The sequence below is a fragment of the Nothobranchius furzeri genome, chromosome 7, assembly GCF_043380555.1.
Source record: "Nothobranchius furzeri strain GRZ-AD chromosome 7, NfurGRZ-RIMD1, whole genome shotgun sequence".
NCBI classification, from domain to species: Eukaryota; Metazoa; Chordata; class Actinopteri; order Cyprinodontiformes; family Nothobranchiidae; genus Nothobranchius; species Nothobranchius furzeri.
The window spans coordinates 63,522,872-63,540,228 of NC_091747.1; the positions used below are offsets into that span (position 1 = coordinate 63,522,872).

Genomic DNA, 17,357 nt, shown 5'->3' on the forward strand with positions numbered 1-17,357 from the left:
CAAAGCTTTCTCCAATCTGTAGGTGTGATCATCAATCCGCATTCCGCCGGAAGCAGGGTGATGCTGACTTCAAAATAAAAGATGCAATCATAACTAATGAATAATAAAACTAGGAATTGGACATTTTTACTTCAGCCTCATGAAGGAATAATTTCATGTTTCTGGTCTCAAAAAAGCTCCCAGCTTTAGTCCGTGAGGCAGACACCTTGTCTACTTTTAAGAATAGGCTTAAAACATTTTTATTTGATAGGGCCTATGGTTAAAATCTGATGTTAGCCTAAATCAGGACAAGTGGGGGAGTAGAGGGAGGTGGCGTGTACAGTCGGTAAAGACGGCTCTCCCTTGCCCTGCCTCCAACATGCCTCCATCTAAATAGGATAGATTATCCAGAGTTATCTCTGTAGTTATGCTGCTATAGGCTTAGACTGCTGGAGGATACACTGACCACTTTCCACACTCTACTACTTTCTTCTACAGTCTGCTCTTTAACTGTATTATTTCCTGCTATTTCAGCTGTTAACTTTATTTTCTCTCTAAGTGTTTTTCTCCCCAGAAGAAGCTACAATGATGTTCTGCTGAGCTGTGGTGGCCTCATGGAGGGGGCCATCGTCTAGCACACTGCTGCTAACCACTTAAACATTCTCCCTCTCCTGATAATAACTTTTTACTCTCTTTGATGTTGGATGTGCTACTACTAGTTTACCCTTTTAATTATAGATCCACTAGGATAAATACAATAAAGTTTATCTTTCACCAAATACAATATTTACTGGGACATCACAATATGGCTGTGTGTGTGTGTGTGTGTGTGTGTGTGTGTGTGTGCGAGTGTGCGTGCGTGCGTGCGTGTGTGTGTCTTTGTCTGCCTGTTTTGTGTTCTCCATCCCCAGTGAGTCGTGGAGGATGGCTGCTTATACTGAGCCAGGATTCTCTAGAGGTTTCTTCCTGTTAAAAGGGAGTGTTTCTCTCCACTGTCGCTACATGCTTGCTTAGTATGAGGATTGCTGTAAAGACTCTGACACTAGTCAGTGACTCGATGCAACCTGCTGGGTTCCTTACGAACTGACCTGTTTACTGAATGTTTACTGCGTGAAGGTCCTTGAGATGACTCTGGTCCTGATTTGGCGCTTTATAAATAAACTACATTGAATTGATCTGGGGATAAACAGCCGAAACATTATTTACATTTATATATTTAATCATGAAATATTTTATATAAAACTTGCATTACAACCACGTGACTCGCTGAACAACATTCCAGCAATAATAAAAGCCGAAACTTTAAGGATTTTGTTGCATATTTTATTAATTATTATCTATCTAATAATTTCAGTTATTAGAAAGTAATGACTTTATTTTGAAATCCCAACCAGGAAGTGTTTTGATTACTCAACAAAACTTGACTCAGGTGTTTTCGTAGCGCGTGAGCTCCATGGCAACTGAATCAAGAGATTTAAAAAGTTATTAAAATGAAGTTTCTTTTTACCGAGTTCGGCACCGGAACCGGAAAAGAGTAAAATGCCTTCAGCGATACTCCTCAAACCCAAACCGGTGGAAGCGGTCAAGAACCCGGTGGAGAAGCCCAAACCGGTACCGGGAAAAGCATCCAAAAGGACAGAACCCGAACCCAGAGGTTCCGCTCTGCGTAAAAGTTGCGCGCCAAGCTGCAGGCAGCGCGTGCAGGACCGGAGGGACCCAACCGACCCGCGGGGGTCAAGCTCCAAACCGAACTGCAGCCAGAGAATCAGGTCCAGTTCCACCGCTCCTAAACCCACAGAGGACGGATCCAGAACGAGCCGAACCCCCAGGAGAGCCTCCAGCTGCACAAGACAAGCTGCAGCCGACCCGAAACCGCTGGACCCGATCGGGTGTTCGGGACAGAGGGAGCAGCGGGGGGCCAGAACCGAGCCGAAGGTTCCGGTCCAGAAGTGAGTTCTCAGGCAAAATCATTCCTAAAACTCTTTTAAAAGATTTAAAACCGTTTTATTATTAAAGTGAATGAGAAACGCCCCAAAGTGGCTGAGCAGTTTCATCACAACAATAATTTATCTTCCTCCTCCGGATTAAACATTTTGTGATTTTTCGGGCGAAATTTCTTTAAAAAATAACAAAAGTTTAATTTCTGATTTAATAATCAGAGCAGGTGATCTTTATGCCTCTGAGTCTTCTTTGTTCACCATTAAATTAGAAAAATGATCCAAACACCTTCAGTTTTATCAGCATTTGGTCCATCTGGGTCTGGGTCTGGGTCTGGGTCTGGGTCTGAGCCGGGCCGGGCCCTCACGTTGAAAATGTCAGATTAAATCCTTTATATATTTAGAATAAATAAAACTGATGAAAAACATTTTTATAAAACCAGAAGTTTATTTATTTGGCTGTTTGGACCTGAGCTCCTCCTGCTGCTCCTCCTGCTGCTCCTCCTGCTGCTCCTCCTCCTCCCTGAGACCATCTGCCGCTGCAGGTTAATCCCATGAAGTTTCACATGCTGACAAAACTGAGCCACAGATTAGAAATCTGACCTTTTAGCCCTCAGTGGTTCTGTGAGCAGCAGACAAACTGTTTTGTAAAAAATTGGTTGTTTTCAAAATTAAAGACCAGATTATCATGGATTACTTCAGATATATTTGTATTTCTGCTCAAAGTTAAAATAATCTGACGTCATTTACAATCACAACCACCGTCGTCGTATTCATCGTCATCAGATGAGTTTGTTGTCTTAAACAAAAAATAAAAGTTGTTAAGAAACGAGCACGTCTGTCTGAAAAGTGAACACACCAACATGATGCCATAAAATGCAATAATTGATGTAGCTAACAAACTTATAGTGCAAATTTAATTAAAACGCCAATTTTAGTTCCATCAAAACAGCATTATTGTTTGTATTTTCAAAATAAAATATCCTGTAGACTAGTATAAAGTTTTTTTTGTTGTAGTTGTTTTTGTGGAGCCCGACACCGGTACCCGGTGGTTGGGAACCCTGATAAGGAACAGTTTAATTAATAATATAAATGTTTTGACAGAGAAATCGTGCAGATTAACTTTCATTTCAAACATTATCTGTTGACCAAAGTGCTGCATCGCCAGGAAAAAGCCGTCAAATTAAAACATGAAAAGTGAATTTAAAGGTAAAAAAGTCTCAGATAAACACAAATATATGAAAGAAGATGTGGCATCTTCAGATTGTTCAGCTTGAGCGTATTTGATTCATTTTGTGATGCTTTTGTTGTTGTTTTTGTCCTGATTGTTTACATCTGCTTGAGTTTGGAAACGCAGCTTTTCCTTCTCATCTGAAAACACACGAGAACAATTCCTTGTAGCTCGCCAACATCAACGTCACCTCTTATCTCTGTCAGTCATGATTTTTGAAAGATGAACATGAGCGGTGGTCCACACATACGTGACACAGGAAATCCAGACTCTTGTGGGGGTTTAGCATGAAGGGAGACATTTTTAATGCAGACGTTGTTAAAAATGTGCAGAGTTCACAGATGCTGACGTGAGTCAGCAGCTGGCAGAAGCGAGCCATTTAGATGAAAACAGCACTTTATCCTTCAGAAGGGGAGGAAGTCCTAATTACGCCGAGAAAATAAGAGCATGAACTTGATTTATGTTTATTCAAGCTGAAATTAGATGAAGAGAATAGAAAATTAACCAAAAAAGTTAACATGAAGATAATAAAACATCATTTTTGTGTTTTAGTAACAAAGCATTCACAGTCATCCCCCCAAACCCGAAGAAACGGAGAGAAATCCAGAAAAGTGAGTAAAACCTTCGTGCATCATCAGCTGGATGATGTTTGTTTACACGTTTCATCAGCTGGATGATGTTTGTTTACACGTTTCATCAGCTGGATGATGTTTGTTTACAAGTTTCATCAGCTGGATGATGTTTGTTTACACGTTTCATCAGCTGGATGATGTTTGTTTACACGTTTCATCAGCTGGATGATGTTTGTTTACACGTTTCATCAGCTGGATGATGTTTGTTTACACGTTTCATCAGCTGGATGATGTTTGTTTACACGTTTCATCAGCTGGATGATGTTTGTTTACACGTTTCATCAGCTGGATGATGTTTGTTTACAAGTTTCATCAGCTGGATGATGTTTGTTTACACATTTCATCAGCTGGATGATGTTTGTTTACACGTTTCGTCAGCTGGATGATGTTTGTTTACACGTTTCATCCGCTGGATGATGTTTGTTTACACGTTTCATCAGCTGGATGACGTTTGTTTACAAGTTTCATCAGCTGGATGATGTTTGTTTACACGTTTCATCAGCTGGATGATGTTTGTTTACAAGTTTCGTCAGCTGGATGATGTTTGTTTACACGTTTCGTCAGCTGGATGATGTTTGTTTACACGTTTCGTCAGCTGGATGATGTTTGTTTACACGTTTCGTCAGCTGGATGATGTTTGTTTACACGTTTCATCAGCTGGATGATGTTTGTTTACACGTTTCGTCAGCTGGATGATGTTTGTTTACACGTTTCGTCAGCTGGATGATGTTTGTTTACAAGTTTCGTCAGCTGGATGATGTTTGTTTACACGTTTCGTCAGCTGGATGATGTTTGTTTACACGTTTCGTCAGCTGGATGATGTTTGTTTACAAGTTTCGTCAGCTGGATGATGTTTGTTTACACGTTTCGTCAGCTGGATGATGTTTGTTTACACGTTTCGTCAGCTGGATGATGTTTGTTTACACGTTTCGTCAGCTGGATGATGTTTGTTTACACGTTTCGTCAGCTGGATGATGTTTGTTTACACGTTTCGTCAGCTGGATGATGTTTGTTTACAACTTTCATCAGCTGGATGATGTTTGTTTACACGTTTCATCAGCTGGATGATGTTTGTTTACACGTTTCATCAGCTGGATGATGTTTGTTTACGAGTTTCATCAGCTGGATGATGTTTGTTTACACGTTTCATCAGCTGGATGATGTTTGTTTACGAGTTTCATCAGCTGGATGATGTTTGTTTACACGTTTCGTCAGCTGGATGATGTTTGTTTACACGTTTCATCAGCTGGATGATGTTTGTTTACAAGTTTCATCAGCTGGATGATGTTTGTTTACACGTTTCATCAGCTGGATGATGTTTATTTACACGTTTCATCAGCTGGATGATGATTGTTTACGAGTTTCATCAGCTGGATGATGTTTGTTTACACGTTTCATCAGCTGGATGATGTTTGTTTACACGTTTCATCAGCTGGATGATGTTTGTTTACGAGTTTCATCAGCTGGATGATGTTTGTTTACACGTTTCATCAGCTGGATGATGTTTGTTTACACGTTTCGTCAGCTGGATGATGTTTGTTTACACGTTTCATCAGCTGGATGATGTTTATTTACACGTTTCATCAGCTGGATGATGATTGTTTACGAGTTTCATCAGCTGGATGATGTTTGTTTACACGTTTCATCAGCTGGATGATGTTTGTTTACACGTTTCATCAGCTGGATGATGTTTGTTTACGAGTTTCATCAGCTGGATGATGTTTGTTTACACGTTTCATCAGCTGGATGATGTTTGTTTACACGTTTCATCAGCTGGATGATGTTTGTTTACACGTTTCATCAGCTGGATGATGTTTGTTTACACGTTTCATCAGCTGGATGATGTTTGTTTACACGTTTCATCAGCTGGATGATGTTTGTTTACACGTTTCGTCAGCTGGATGATGTTTGTTTACACGTTTCGTCAGCTGGATGATGTTTGTGTACACGTTTCGTCACCTGGATGATGTTTGTTTACAAGTTTCGTCAGCTGGATGATGTTTGTTTACAAGTTTCATCAGCTGGATGATGTTTGTTTACAAGTTTCATCAGCTGGATGATGTTTGTTTACACGTTTCATCAGCTGGATGATGTTTGTTTACACATTTCATCAGCTGGATGATGTTTGTTTACGAGTTTCATCAGCTGGATGATGTTTGTTTACACGTTTCATCAGCTGGATGATGTTTGTTTACATGTTTCATCAGCTGGATGATGTTTGTTTACACATTTCATCAGCTGGATGATGTTTGTTTACGAGTTTCATCAGCTGGATGATGTTTGTTTACACGTTTCATCAGCTGGATGATGTTTGTTTACACGTTTCATCAGCTGGATGATGTTTGTGTACACGTTTCGTCACCTGGATGATGTTTGTTTACAAGTTTCGTCAGCTGGATGATGTTTGTTTACAAGTTTCATCAGCTGGATAATGTTTGTTTACACGTTTCATCAGCTGGATGATGTTTGTTTACACGTTTCGTCAGCTGGATGATGTTTGTGTACACGTTTCGTCACCTGGATGATGTTTGTTTACAAGTTTCGTCAGCTGGATGATGTTTGTTTACAAGTTTCATCAGCTGGATGATGTTTGTTTACACGTTTCATCAGCTGGATGATGTTTGTTTACCCGTTTCATCAGCTGGATGATGTTTGTTTACGAGTTTCATCAGCTGGATGACGTTTGTTTACACGTTTCATCAGCTGGATGATGTTTGTTTACACGTTTCATCAGCTGGATGATGTTTGTTTACACGTTTCATCAGCTGGATGATGTTTGTTTACAAGTTTCATCAGCTGGATGATGTTTGTTTACACGTTTCATCAGCTGGATGATGTTTGTTTACAAGTTTCATCAGCTGGATGATGTTTGTTTACACATTTCATCAGCTGGATGATGTTTGTTTACACGTTTCATCAGCTGGATGATGTTTGTTTACACGTTTCATCAGCTGGATGATGTTTGTTTACGAGTTTCATCAGCTGGATGATGTTTGTTTACACGTTTCGTCAGCTGGATGACGTTTGTTTACACGTTTCATCAGCTGGATGATGTTTGTTTACGTGTTTCATCAGCTGGATGACATTTGTTTTCATGTTTGTGGCGTCTGATTGGCTCAACAGAGGCAGAGGCGGAGCTTGCTGCTCTGGAGGAGCTTCGTCTGAGCAGAGCGATGTCCTACGTGTCCATCAACCCCAGTAGTGTAGGTGAGAGACCTGTTGCCAAGGGAGACGGCTCATCTGTACCAGTGTGCCTTATGGTTTATGGGTTGTTTGTGTTTGTGCTGCGTTCAGGAGGCTGTTTGAGTCTAGAGGAAGTTCGTCTGAAGCAGCAGCAGGAAATGATGCAAGCGAAGAGGAAACCCAAACTGCTGGTTAAGAAAACCCATGAGATGTTTTTTGTAAAATTTTAAACCTAATTTTACAGGAAGTTTGTTTTTAGAGTGTTAGTTTTTCATGTGTGGTTGTCCTCTAAGCTTTACATGATTTGTTTCATCGGATCAGGAAGCAGGTGGTGGAGGAGACACCTGTCCTGACACGATGACATCACGCCAACTTCTCGTCATGACTGGCAGCTGAATGCAACCCGCCCACTTTAATAAATATATTAACATTTATGTTAAATCACACAACTATTGGTTTAAAAACTACAGTGGCTGTTGTGAACAGCTGTTGACATGAAACATGTTTTGTAAACGTGCTCATGTGTTATTATTATTGTTGTTGTTATGATGTGTTTTATTGCGACATAGTTCATAAATTCTACCTAAAGCATAAAGTTTGACTCGTCGCTGAAAGGCTTTGGTTTGTGGAATGATGCCAGTCGTCTGATGCTTTTCTGTTATTCTGACAAAGCTAACCTCATACGACTCACAGCTGCACACGTCCACTCAGACTTTAATACAAACATCTCAATACTTTAGGTTTTTATTTAGCTTCATTATTAAGCTGGTAACATTTTTTTTAAGTATTTTGCATTTAATTGTTTGTTTGTTTTTTGTCTGTATGGCTGAAAGGCAGGTGTGGTAACAGGTGAAAGCAGAGAGAAAACAACCAAATAAATGTTATAGTTGTAAAAAGGGTCTTAAAATGTAATCAAATCTGAAATAACCTGGTGTTACTCTGTAGACATGTCTCGTAAAATAAATATATTATGTGGTTTAATAATTGAATTTAAATCAGAAACATTCTTGAAGATGTTGTCCGGCACATTTTTAATGTTTTAATGTTTATTTTCACACAGGATTTCACCAGATAGGTAGGAATCTTAGTTACTGAAATATTACATTTTAGCTCCATCTCTATGAAACTGAGTAGGAGCCATTTTCGTGTTTGATGATCGGTTTGAATCAGGTTAGAATCCGCTGTTCTGATGCAGTTCCCTGATCCACCAGCAGATGGCCCTCTGCTGGTGGAATAGAGAAACCACTGGTGGAGAACATTTGGTTCTGTGTGTGCGCGCGTGATCATTCTGATTATTTTAATGTTACTGCTCGGGTATTTTGTCTCGCGTATATAAAAACAAGTTAAAATAAACTGATGAAATGTCAGAGTCGTGCTTCTCTGGCATAAATAATTCAAATATCGCCTCAAAGGACTGAACTGCGCATGCCCCACAGGTATCACCCGCAACCATAATTGTAGTTTTCAACAGTAGACCTTTCTGCGGGATGCAGATGATGCATTCAGTGAAAGATTTTGAGCTGCGAAATCATAAAGATGCGCTTGCCCGCTGCGTTGGCCTGTTTGAATTCATTAAAATGTTTAAAAAGAAGAAATTTAACCCGTTTTAATTCGTAAAATCAAATTGTTCTCCAAATTGGGCAATCTGTTGTCTCTAACCTACAAAATGAATGGGTTCCTTTTATTTTGAAAGACAACTAAAATTGATGTTTTTTGGTGGTGGTTTGTGTGTGTGTGTGTGTGTGTGTGTGTGTGTGTGTGTGTGTGTGTATATACTTGTCTTTATAGGTTTAAGTGGACAAATTTGAACTATAACCTGTACTGTGTAGACATTTTTACATTGTGGGGATTTTTTGCTGGTCCACACAATGTGGAGCACCCTAAAACTTGTTTTTAGAGGTATGGCATTAGTTAGGGATAGGGTATGGGTAGGCATAGTGGAGTAACTAACATGGAGCAGGGTGTCAATGAAGGGCCACACAAACATAAAAACAAGCGTGTGTGCGTGCGCGTGCGTGCGTGAGTGTGTTTGTAAAACATCAAACCAGTAGAGCTCGCCTTTATTTGTCACTTGATTATTTTCTTGTGCAATTAATAATATTAATAAAACATTATTAAATAGGTTTCGGTTTCTTTCTTTTTCAGAGTAATTCAGCAAGTAAAGTAAAATATAGATATTAAGAAAGTAAAATAAGATATAGAATAATAGTGTTAATGAAAGAGAATGTTGACACAATTATTTTGGGCATACTGTAATGTGTCATTCTAAGCGTATTCGTGAGATTTCATCACGCAAGCTGATTTTCCGACGGACCCTGAACGCATCCTTGTTCTGATCTTTGTGAGGAGCAGCGAAACGATCGCAGTTAGCCACGGCCAGCAGGAGCTCCGTTCGGCGGAACACAGCGGAGGATACCGAGCCTGGACGCGATTAAAACACCTTTCCAGCGATTACACGATCCCCACAACGAACTAAGAATGGTAAGAAGACGTTTAAGGGCTGCGATTGTTCGCTGGGTGGATCTTTTGTACGGAGCTTAGCTGGAGGTCTAGCTGGCTAATGCTAAACGGCTAGCGAACTGTTTTCCTGACTCATTATCGAACAGAAGCCATTTTACAGCAGGCAGCTAGAGAGTCCTGGGCGCTGCTGTTGGCTCGGCGGCGACGGTGCCGGTCTTTAATAATGCTCCCGGGTACTAACGCTTTACCTTAACCAGTTTTGGGACGGAAACAAACGCTGTAGTTGGATTAAAAGCTCGTCCACCCAACGGCCAGGCAGCTGTGCTAGGTGGCTATCTGAAAAAGCTAAGACTTCGCAGTTGCGTAGCAGCGTCGAACGCCAGCCTGGTGAGATGAAATCCCAACAATAGTCTCATAAAACCTAAAACTTAATGTTGGTTTGAGCTTCATGTGACAAAAGAGTGTCAGGGAAGTAGATTTAATCCGAAGAGAAGCCCTGGCCCTCTGGCTACAAGAGACTGGATGTTTCTGGAGAACCTGGAAAATCTTAAATCCCACATTTTCTATCCCGGAGAGCAGAGGAGGCTTGGAATGATGATTTGGTTTATTATTTTTGTTCCACAAATGATCGCTGCTCTTACACGTTACACCAAAAAATACAACCTAGAGATCAATCTGACTCGAACACAATCTTTCCAATAGTTCTTAATAATCTGGTGGATTTTTCTGTGTAGTCTATAAACGAAGAACTATCCATGGGTTATATTTGTTTTTATTTAAATGTTGTGGAGTTTCTGATGAAGAGTCAGCGATCACACAAGATGCGTCAAAATACAAATAAACAAAACAAGGAAATGGCTTTAAAATAAGTGGTTATCAGTATTTGTGATTGGTTCGTTTTTCCTTCAAAGTAAAAGCTTGGTTTTCTGTCACCTTTCATATCTGTTTAAAATGAGAAAAAATCAGAATTTATTTATTTGTTAAGGTTTGTTAAGTGATTAGATGTAACCAGTAACAGCAAGACAACCAAGGCACAGATTAAACCACCACACCTGTGTTTTTGAGAGATTATTTCATCGGAATAATCCAGAACTTGTCTTTGATGTTCAGCCGCCACAATAAGAAATTTTTATTTATTTCTCTTAGATTTAAAACTGCAGTTTAAACTAGTTTCCCTAATCCCACTGTTCCCAGCAGGAATTCTGTGCCAGGAACCCCTGGTTAGTTTTGTTGACAGCAGGGACTTTGGATAAAAACACCTTCTGTACTGACGCCACAGCTTTCATACTAAAGTGGACTAAACTTTACTTATACAGAAGAACAACCTTTATTCATAAAGATCCGCCCACTTTAATAATGATGATGATAGCTGATAAACATTTAATAAATAGGAGGTGAGGCATAGATTAACTTTTATTCTCTAAGGAGCTTTAATCCTTGTTTTTATTTAATTTAATGATCATTTAAGGTTTTACATTCAGTCCAGTTTGGTTCCGGATCTGGTCTCAGATGGTTCCTACAGACACACAAGCTGGTTGAGGTTCTTCTAATCCCAGGATTATAATCTGTGTTAATGAAAAACTGGTAAACACTTTAAACTGAGTTCCTGGAGAGAACATTAGGTCTTCTGCAGAGACCTGGATTGGGGCAGATCTGGACCAGGGTCTGGGACGGACTACTATGTGTGTGTGAGCTTTAATCTCACTCAATGCACCAGAGAGGAGAGAATCAGATCAGATCCGTTCGGACCAGAACCTCTGGCCATAAGAACAGCTTCTTCCCGTCTGCTGTTGGACTCGTGAACGACAATCCTAGGGTTACCCACTCCCGTGGTGTGGTTCCAGTCACCTGACATGATGTTGTTTGTACCTGAGCTGATCTGCTCTGATTAGTACCTACACAGTAGTAGGGCTGTCACGGTAACCGCAAAAATGAAATATCGCGATATGAAGAAGCCCACCGCGCTGCATCATGGGCCACCGCGATTACTGAACTTGGTTCAACTCAATGATGCATGTTGAGAAGGATGGCTGCACTGGTATCAAAGCAAAACGTTACTTCGCTCCTTTGGGAGCACTTTGGTTTTCAGTACGTCAGCTGCTGCGCAGCCAGAGTCCTTGGCCGAGACAGAGCTGCCACCAGCGGCAAAAATAAATAAATAAATAAACTAGGGCTGCAACAAACGATTATTTGGATAATCGATTAATCGGATGGGGTCTCGACACGATTAATCGGATTACATGGGGAAATTTTTAAAAACTGCTAGGGAAACGTTATTTCTCTCCTTCCTTCACTTTATTTAACACAACATTATTAGAAAACAGTTCAATAGCAGAAAAATAACATGCCATCACCTAAATTGTCTTATAAGGTGTATAGACAGAGACCCTAAGCTACATCTATCTGTGACCTAAAATGCTTGGTCCAAGTTAAACAGCTTAAGGGCAATTCTCATCTGTTTTGTTTGATCTCATCTGTTGACATTTATTTTAAATGTAATTAAACATAGGCTGTGAATTTATCAAAATTGATCACTATTTCCAAAAATGACTGAAAAAATACCAAATAAAACAAAAGTAAATGAATGCCATCCTACTTGTGATGATGCCCTGGGCAACTGCCATAAAGTCACATCAAGAAATGCTGCTGATCATTCCAATGATCCCAAATAGACTCACATTAGGCCACATGAAAGCAACTGAACCCAAAAATATATGAACCAGTATATAACTGCACTCTCACACAACACGCCTGCAGCAACAGTTAGGACTCCTCCCTCCCTTTTAAAAGCATTTTTGCTTCTGAGGACATTGTGGTTGTAAAACCACATGCTAGTAGTCTGGCCCCGGTGTGATCAACCAGTTTCTGCGGGAATGTGACGGCGGAACCAGGGCCAGATTAACACTTTGTTGTACCCTGGGCAACAATATTCAAGGGCTCCATCATCACGACCCGAGGATCACCATAATGTGGTCACATACAGAATATTTTACTGTAATATGCAGTAAATATACTCAATACTTGAATGCCTGACAACACGTAACCCGCCCAGAGTAACCTTTGACCCACCTCGTGTGGACTGACCAATGAGGAGAGGGTCTTAACTTGAGGCCCTCTCTTCATTGGTCAGTCTGCATGAGACTGACTCTCAACTGACGTTCAGTCGTAGGCAGCGAAGCGTCTCTGTGCAGCGCAAAAGCCCGGGTGGACAGTTTGTTTAATGTAGGGTGATCATATTTCCATTTCCAAACAAGAGGACAGGGGATCTGTGCCTATGACGTCACACTATGGCAACGCCACACAAACCATGTTGGGACCCATTTTTTGTAAGAACTAAATTAATATCAGATTCTGCCAATTAAAGGGCTCTAAAACAATTCATATGTAAATATTTTGCATATTTAATGCAAAATCTAATTTTTCTGCTTTAGTGCTGCAACAAGGTTTTATTAATAATAAATTATTATACCTTTTGTTTTACTACAGCATCGGTACGCTTCCTGTGCACAGATTATTAAGGATGCTTGTTTCAGCTGTGAGATTAGACGATAGGATCAATGATAAAATAAGTTGTCACACACTCCATGGAAACTTTCAGAGAATCCACAAATAGTGGCTTTCAAATGGTTTTGTTACTTTTTGCAAGTTTATAAAAGCAGCAGATGAGACAGCATGTCTGATAATTTAGTTTTTCATCTGATAATATTAGAACATGTCAGTAATGTCTGAGGGGCTTTTATAAACACTGTATAACTAACACTACTGGAGAGGGTATGAATTACACAGAGGCTTCTGGGGAGCCCAGTTATTGGGGGGGGGGGGGGGGGGGGCATTTTGCCTTGGCCCCCAAAATGTCTTGAAACGGCCCTGGGTGTGTGACTGAGTTTTGAAGGTGATCTGAATTGTATCAGATGTATAAATATGACATGTGTATAACTTATTGTTTTTTTACTGGTAAAAACGTGTAGTGGAGATAAATCTACCTACATTTTACTTTTCAACACTTTGTTTTGTTTTCTTGTTTTTATTGAACTATTTTCCTGTCCTGTCTGTCTCTCATCTTCCTGCATCTCCTCTTAATTCTCCAGAAAATCTGTTGCCTGGATTCTTACCTTTTCACCTCATCAGTTACTTTTGAGCAGGTCAAAGGGATCTCCTGACCGCAAAGCGCAGAGCGCGTTTTCGATGCTGCGTGAGGTGACATCACCACAGCACAGGTGATGAGCTCCGCAGTAGCGCGCTTCAGGCACAAATAAGACAGAAAATAGAGAACATGTGCGGACAAGAACGATCGTGTGCTAATTATAGTTTTTTGGTTGCGCCACTTTGAGAATGGACCGTGCGCTGGAAGCAGCTGCCTGGATCGCTGTGCAACAATGCGGAACCGGTTCGCAGCAGCGCAAGTCTGCCGGCTCTCCCTCGCGCTGATCTGCGGCTCTCCCTCGCGCTGATCTGCGGCTCTCCCTCGCGCTGATCTGACTTGCTCTGGTCTGCGCGCAACGGCGGGCGGGAAGGGGGGGCGCTTTTGGAAGAGTTGTGCGACACAACGAATCGATGACGCAATTCGTTGCCAACGCTTTTAGTAATCGATTTTCATCGAATTTATCGATTCGTTGTTGCAGCCCTAAAATAAACGCTCGGAGACCTGCTGAAGTCCCGGACAAGCACTGCTTCTGCAGCCGTCCCGAAGAGAGTTTGAGCCGAGCTGGAGCTCACTCGCTACCTGCAGGAGGAACGCATCCACCCTAAAGAACCCCCCTGACATGGTGGAGCAACAACCGGGAGAGATTCCCTTTGCTCGCCAGAGTCGCACGCAGGTACGTGTGCGTTAGTGCAACGAGCGCACCATCCGAGAGGGTTTTCAGTGTTGCTGCAAATGTTGCCCCCCCTCTCAGATTCTCTCTCAAACCGTATATGGTTAACATGCTGGTTTTCCTTGTGGGTAACACGGACGTGACCGAGCTATAAATCACCGTCATTCGTGTGTGTGAAAGTGAAATGATAGTGCGCCCGCCCCCCGGCGCGCGCGCGCACGGTACATGCAATTTTTTATGCTTGATTTTAAACAACTAAACAAAATGGGGACTTGTTTCTTATTTGTTAGATGCTGCAGCCAAATTTGCATTTAAAAGTTTAACCTTCTCCTGAATTTTGTTGTTTTTAAGTTCAGTCGGACTCCGACTGTCGGACAAACAAACGTTACTGCGATCTATGTTGTTACTGCCCTTTGATCTGCATTCAGTAAAGTGTTATAAAAGAAGGCACGGCAATTTTTAACCTTTTTTAAATGTGTAAACATTATGTTTAGATAGTACTGCAATAAAAAAGGGACTGCAATAATATCGCACACCGCAATATTAAGCCACCCTGAATCACCGCAGGGGGAATTCCTCAACCGCGACAGCCCTACACAGTAGGCTTTTCTCTAAGTGTCGCCACTTTATAATATTATTTTATCATGATTCTTACTTCCTATATTTGCTCATCTCTTATTTTTATCTTTGTTTTTTACTGCAGTAATTCCCTAATGTGATTCTCGCATATATGGCAATAAAACGCTTAGAGATTTTAAATGTAAAGCACAATACAAATGAAATGTGTTATTATTGTTGTTATTATTATTATGAAAACCTTCTGATTCTGAAGGTAAGGCCACTTTCACATCTAGGTGAGCCCGGACCGTCCCATGCGGCCGTTCCCACATCCTTCTCAGGAACACAGATGTCTCCGAGTACGTGGGCGGGGCTAAGGTGTGCTGGGAAGTTTGTGGTGTCCTCCTTAAATGAGTTAACAATGGCGGCCGTGAGCTGTGTTTCTTTTGCAGACTCTGACATGAGGCACACTGCTTCCTGTTCTCTCACTGAGCAGCGGTGCTCCCGTGAGCTCTTCTCTCAGCAGTCGGTTCTCGTGCTGCAGCAGCTGGAGCAGAAGGTCTGAGTTGCTCAGTAGATGTTTACGCCTACGTCTGGACCGATAATAAATCGCGCATGCAGGAAGCTGTCGCTGGCTGATTCTAGCAGCCACTAGCTACGTTTACATATGCCAGATTACCCTCATCTGATTTAAATCGTGGTTGATCAGAAATCCCAAGTGTTTGTCTATAAATGGACACTAACTGAAATGATCCAATCATGCTGTGAATACACCAACCATTCAGTTAGGTCGAGCATGCACAGAGTTGGAAACAAACGTTGTCTTGTCCGCACGTCTTTCTCCTTGCATTTAATTTTCTTATTCTCTAGATTTGTCTGTTAACTTGTGTTTTTCCCCCGTGAAGGGCTTTCTTTGCTTTTTTACCTGTATGCTTTTGTTTTACTGATCGCTTTAACTAAGCTACAGGCTCAGCGGTACGTAACGCTACTGCTACGTAGCTAACCAGAGGCTCCATCTATAGGTATAGATAGGAATTAACTTCAACCGGCCAATCAGCCGGTAGTGGGTGTGTTGGGTTGGTTCTGCACCAAGCTGACCGCCAGAGAGCAGGTCAGAAAAAAAAAGTGTTAGCTGAGCACAGAAAACACACAGATTAGCCCAGATGTGAACACTATAACCCTACCAGGGCTGGGCCAAGCCAGATGTGAAAGCTCAATTACATCACTCAGACTCATAAATGAACGCTTTTTGACAGAACACCGTTCACCCGTACACTCTGGTCTCTATTCCTGCAGCCGCGACTCCATGTTTGTCACCCACACAGATGGTACTTCCTGTTATGTGCTCTTTATAAATAGTTCGGATCCTGCACCGCCTCACTGAAGAGTTCTGTAGAGGATGTGCGGGAGTTCTTCAGAAGGGTGAACGCACGCAAAGCTAGTGGTCCGGACGGGATTCCCGGCCGCGTCCTCAGGTCATGTGCGGCTCAGCTGGCTGGAGTGTTTACACACATCTTCAACCTTTCCCTCTCTCTGTCGGTAGTCCCAGCCTGCTTCAAAATGGCCACCATTGTCCCTGTACCCAAATCCTCCACCATCTCCTCATTGAATGACTGGCGACCTGTAGCCCTGACCCCCATTGTGAGCAAATGCTTCGAGAAGTTGGTCAGGGACTTCATCTGCTCTGCACTGCCCGATTCACTGGACCCTCTACAGTTTGCATACGGCCACAACAGGTCCACTGATGATGCCATAGCCCTGACACTCCATGCTGCCCTGTCACACCTGGAGAAGAGAGACACGTATGTGAGAATGCTGTTTGTAGATTACAGCTCAGCATTCAACACCATCGTTCCATCGAAGCTGGACGGGAAACTGCAGGATCTAGGACTGAGCAGCTCCCTCTGCAGCTGGATCCTGAACTTTCTGTCTGACAGACGCCAGGTGGTCAGACTGGGCGGCACCACCTCATCCCCCGTCACACTGAACACTGGTGCTCCGCAGGGGTGTGCGCTGAGCCCTCTCCTGTACTCACTCTACACCTACGACTACACGGCCACGAGAAACTCCAACATCATTGTGAAGTTTGCGGACGACACCACAGTGGTGGGTCTCATCACCAACGACGATGAGACGGCCTACAGGGAGGAGATCAGCGCCCTGACCCACTGGTGTCAGGACAACCGTCTCACCCTCAACGTCACAAAGACAAAGGAGATGATAGTGGACTTCCGGAGGAGCAGAGGAATACACACCCCCATCACCATCAACGGCGACGCTGTGGAGAGGGTGAGCAGCTTCCGTTTCCTTGGAGTTCACCTGGCAGAGGATCTTACGTGGTCAGTGCACACGGAAAATACAGTGAAGAAGGCACAGCAGCGCCTCTTCTTTCTCAGGAGACTGAAAAGATTTGGCATGAGCCGCCGCATCCTCAGGACCTTCTATCGCTGTGCCATTGAGAGCATCCTCACTGTGCAGAAAGGATTATTGGAGGTGAGCTTCCCTCCCTCCAAGACATCTACAGGAAGCGGTGCCTGAGGAAAGCGGGGAGGATCATCAAGGA

At 42.2% G+C, this 17,357-nt stretch overlaps 2 protein-coding genes across 2 annotated transcripts in view; both read left to right on the plus strand.

Annotated features, from left to right (window-relative positions):
• Positions 1-470: 470 nt before the first annotated feature.
• On the plus strand, positions 471-9,009 carry LOC107383136 (uncharacterized). Its single transcript, XM_054750964.2, has 5 exons — positions 471-1,928; positions 3,700-3,758; positions 6,903-6,986; positions 7,074-7,153; positions 7,284-9,009. Exons 1-5 carry the CDS (start codon positions 1,519-1,521, stop codon positions 7,356-7,358), a joined length of 708 nt encoding a protein of 235 aa, XP_054606939.1. The 5' UTR covers positions 471-1,518; the 3' UTR covers positions 7,359-9,009.
• A 295-nt stretch (positions 9,010-9,304) lies between these two features.
• Positions 9,305-17,357, plus strand: part of LOC107383137 (cullin-1) — a 32,208-nt gene continuing 24,155 nt past the window's right edge. Inside the window, exon 1 of the mRNA XM_015955598.3 lies at positions 9,305-9,443. The gene's annotated coding sequence lies outside the window, so the exon portion shown is untranslated. The remainder of the gene's footprint in view (positions 9,444-17,357) is intronic.

Excerpts from the sequence above, each read along its gene's own strand:
- LOC107383136 (XM_054750964.2), top strand. The coding sequence starts at position 1,519 with ATGCCTTCAGCGATACTCCTCAAACCCAAACCGGTGGAAGCGGTCAAG. Across the intron at positions 3,759-6,902 it reads ACGGAGAGAAATCCAGAAAA|AGGCAGAGGCGGAGCTTGCT; the intron begins GTGAGTAAAACC and ends TTGGCTCAACAG. Across the intron at positions 7,154-7,283 it reads AGAGGAAACCCAAACTGCTG|GAAGCAGGTGGTGGAGGAGA; the intron begins GTTAAGAAAACC and ends TCATCGGATCAG.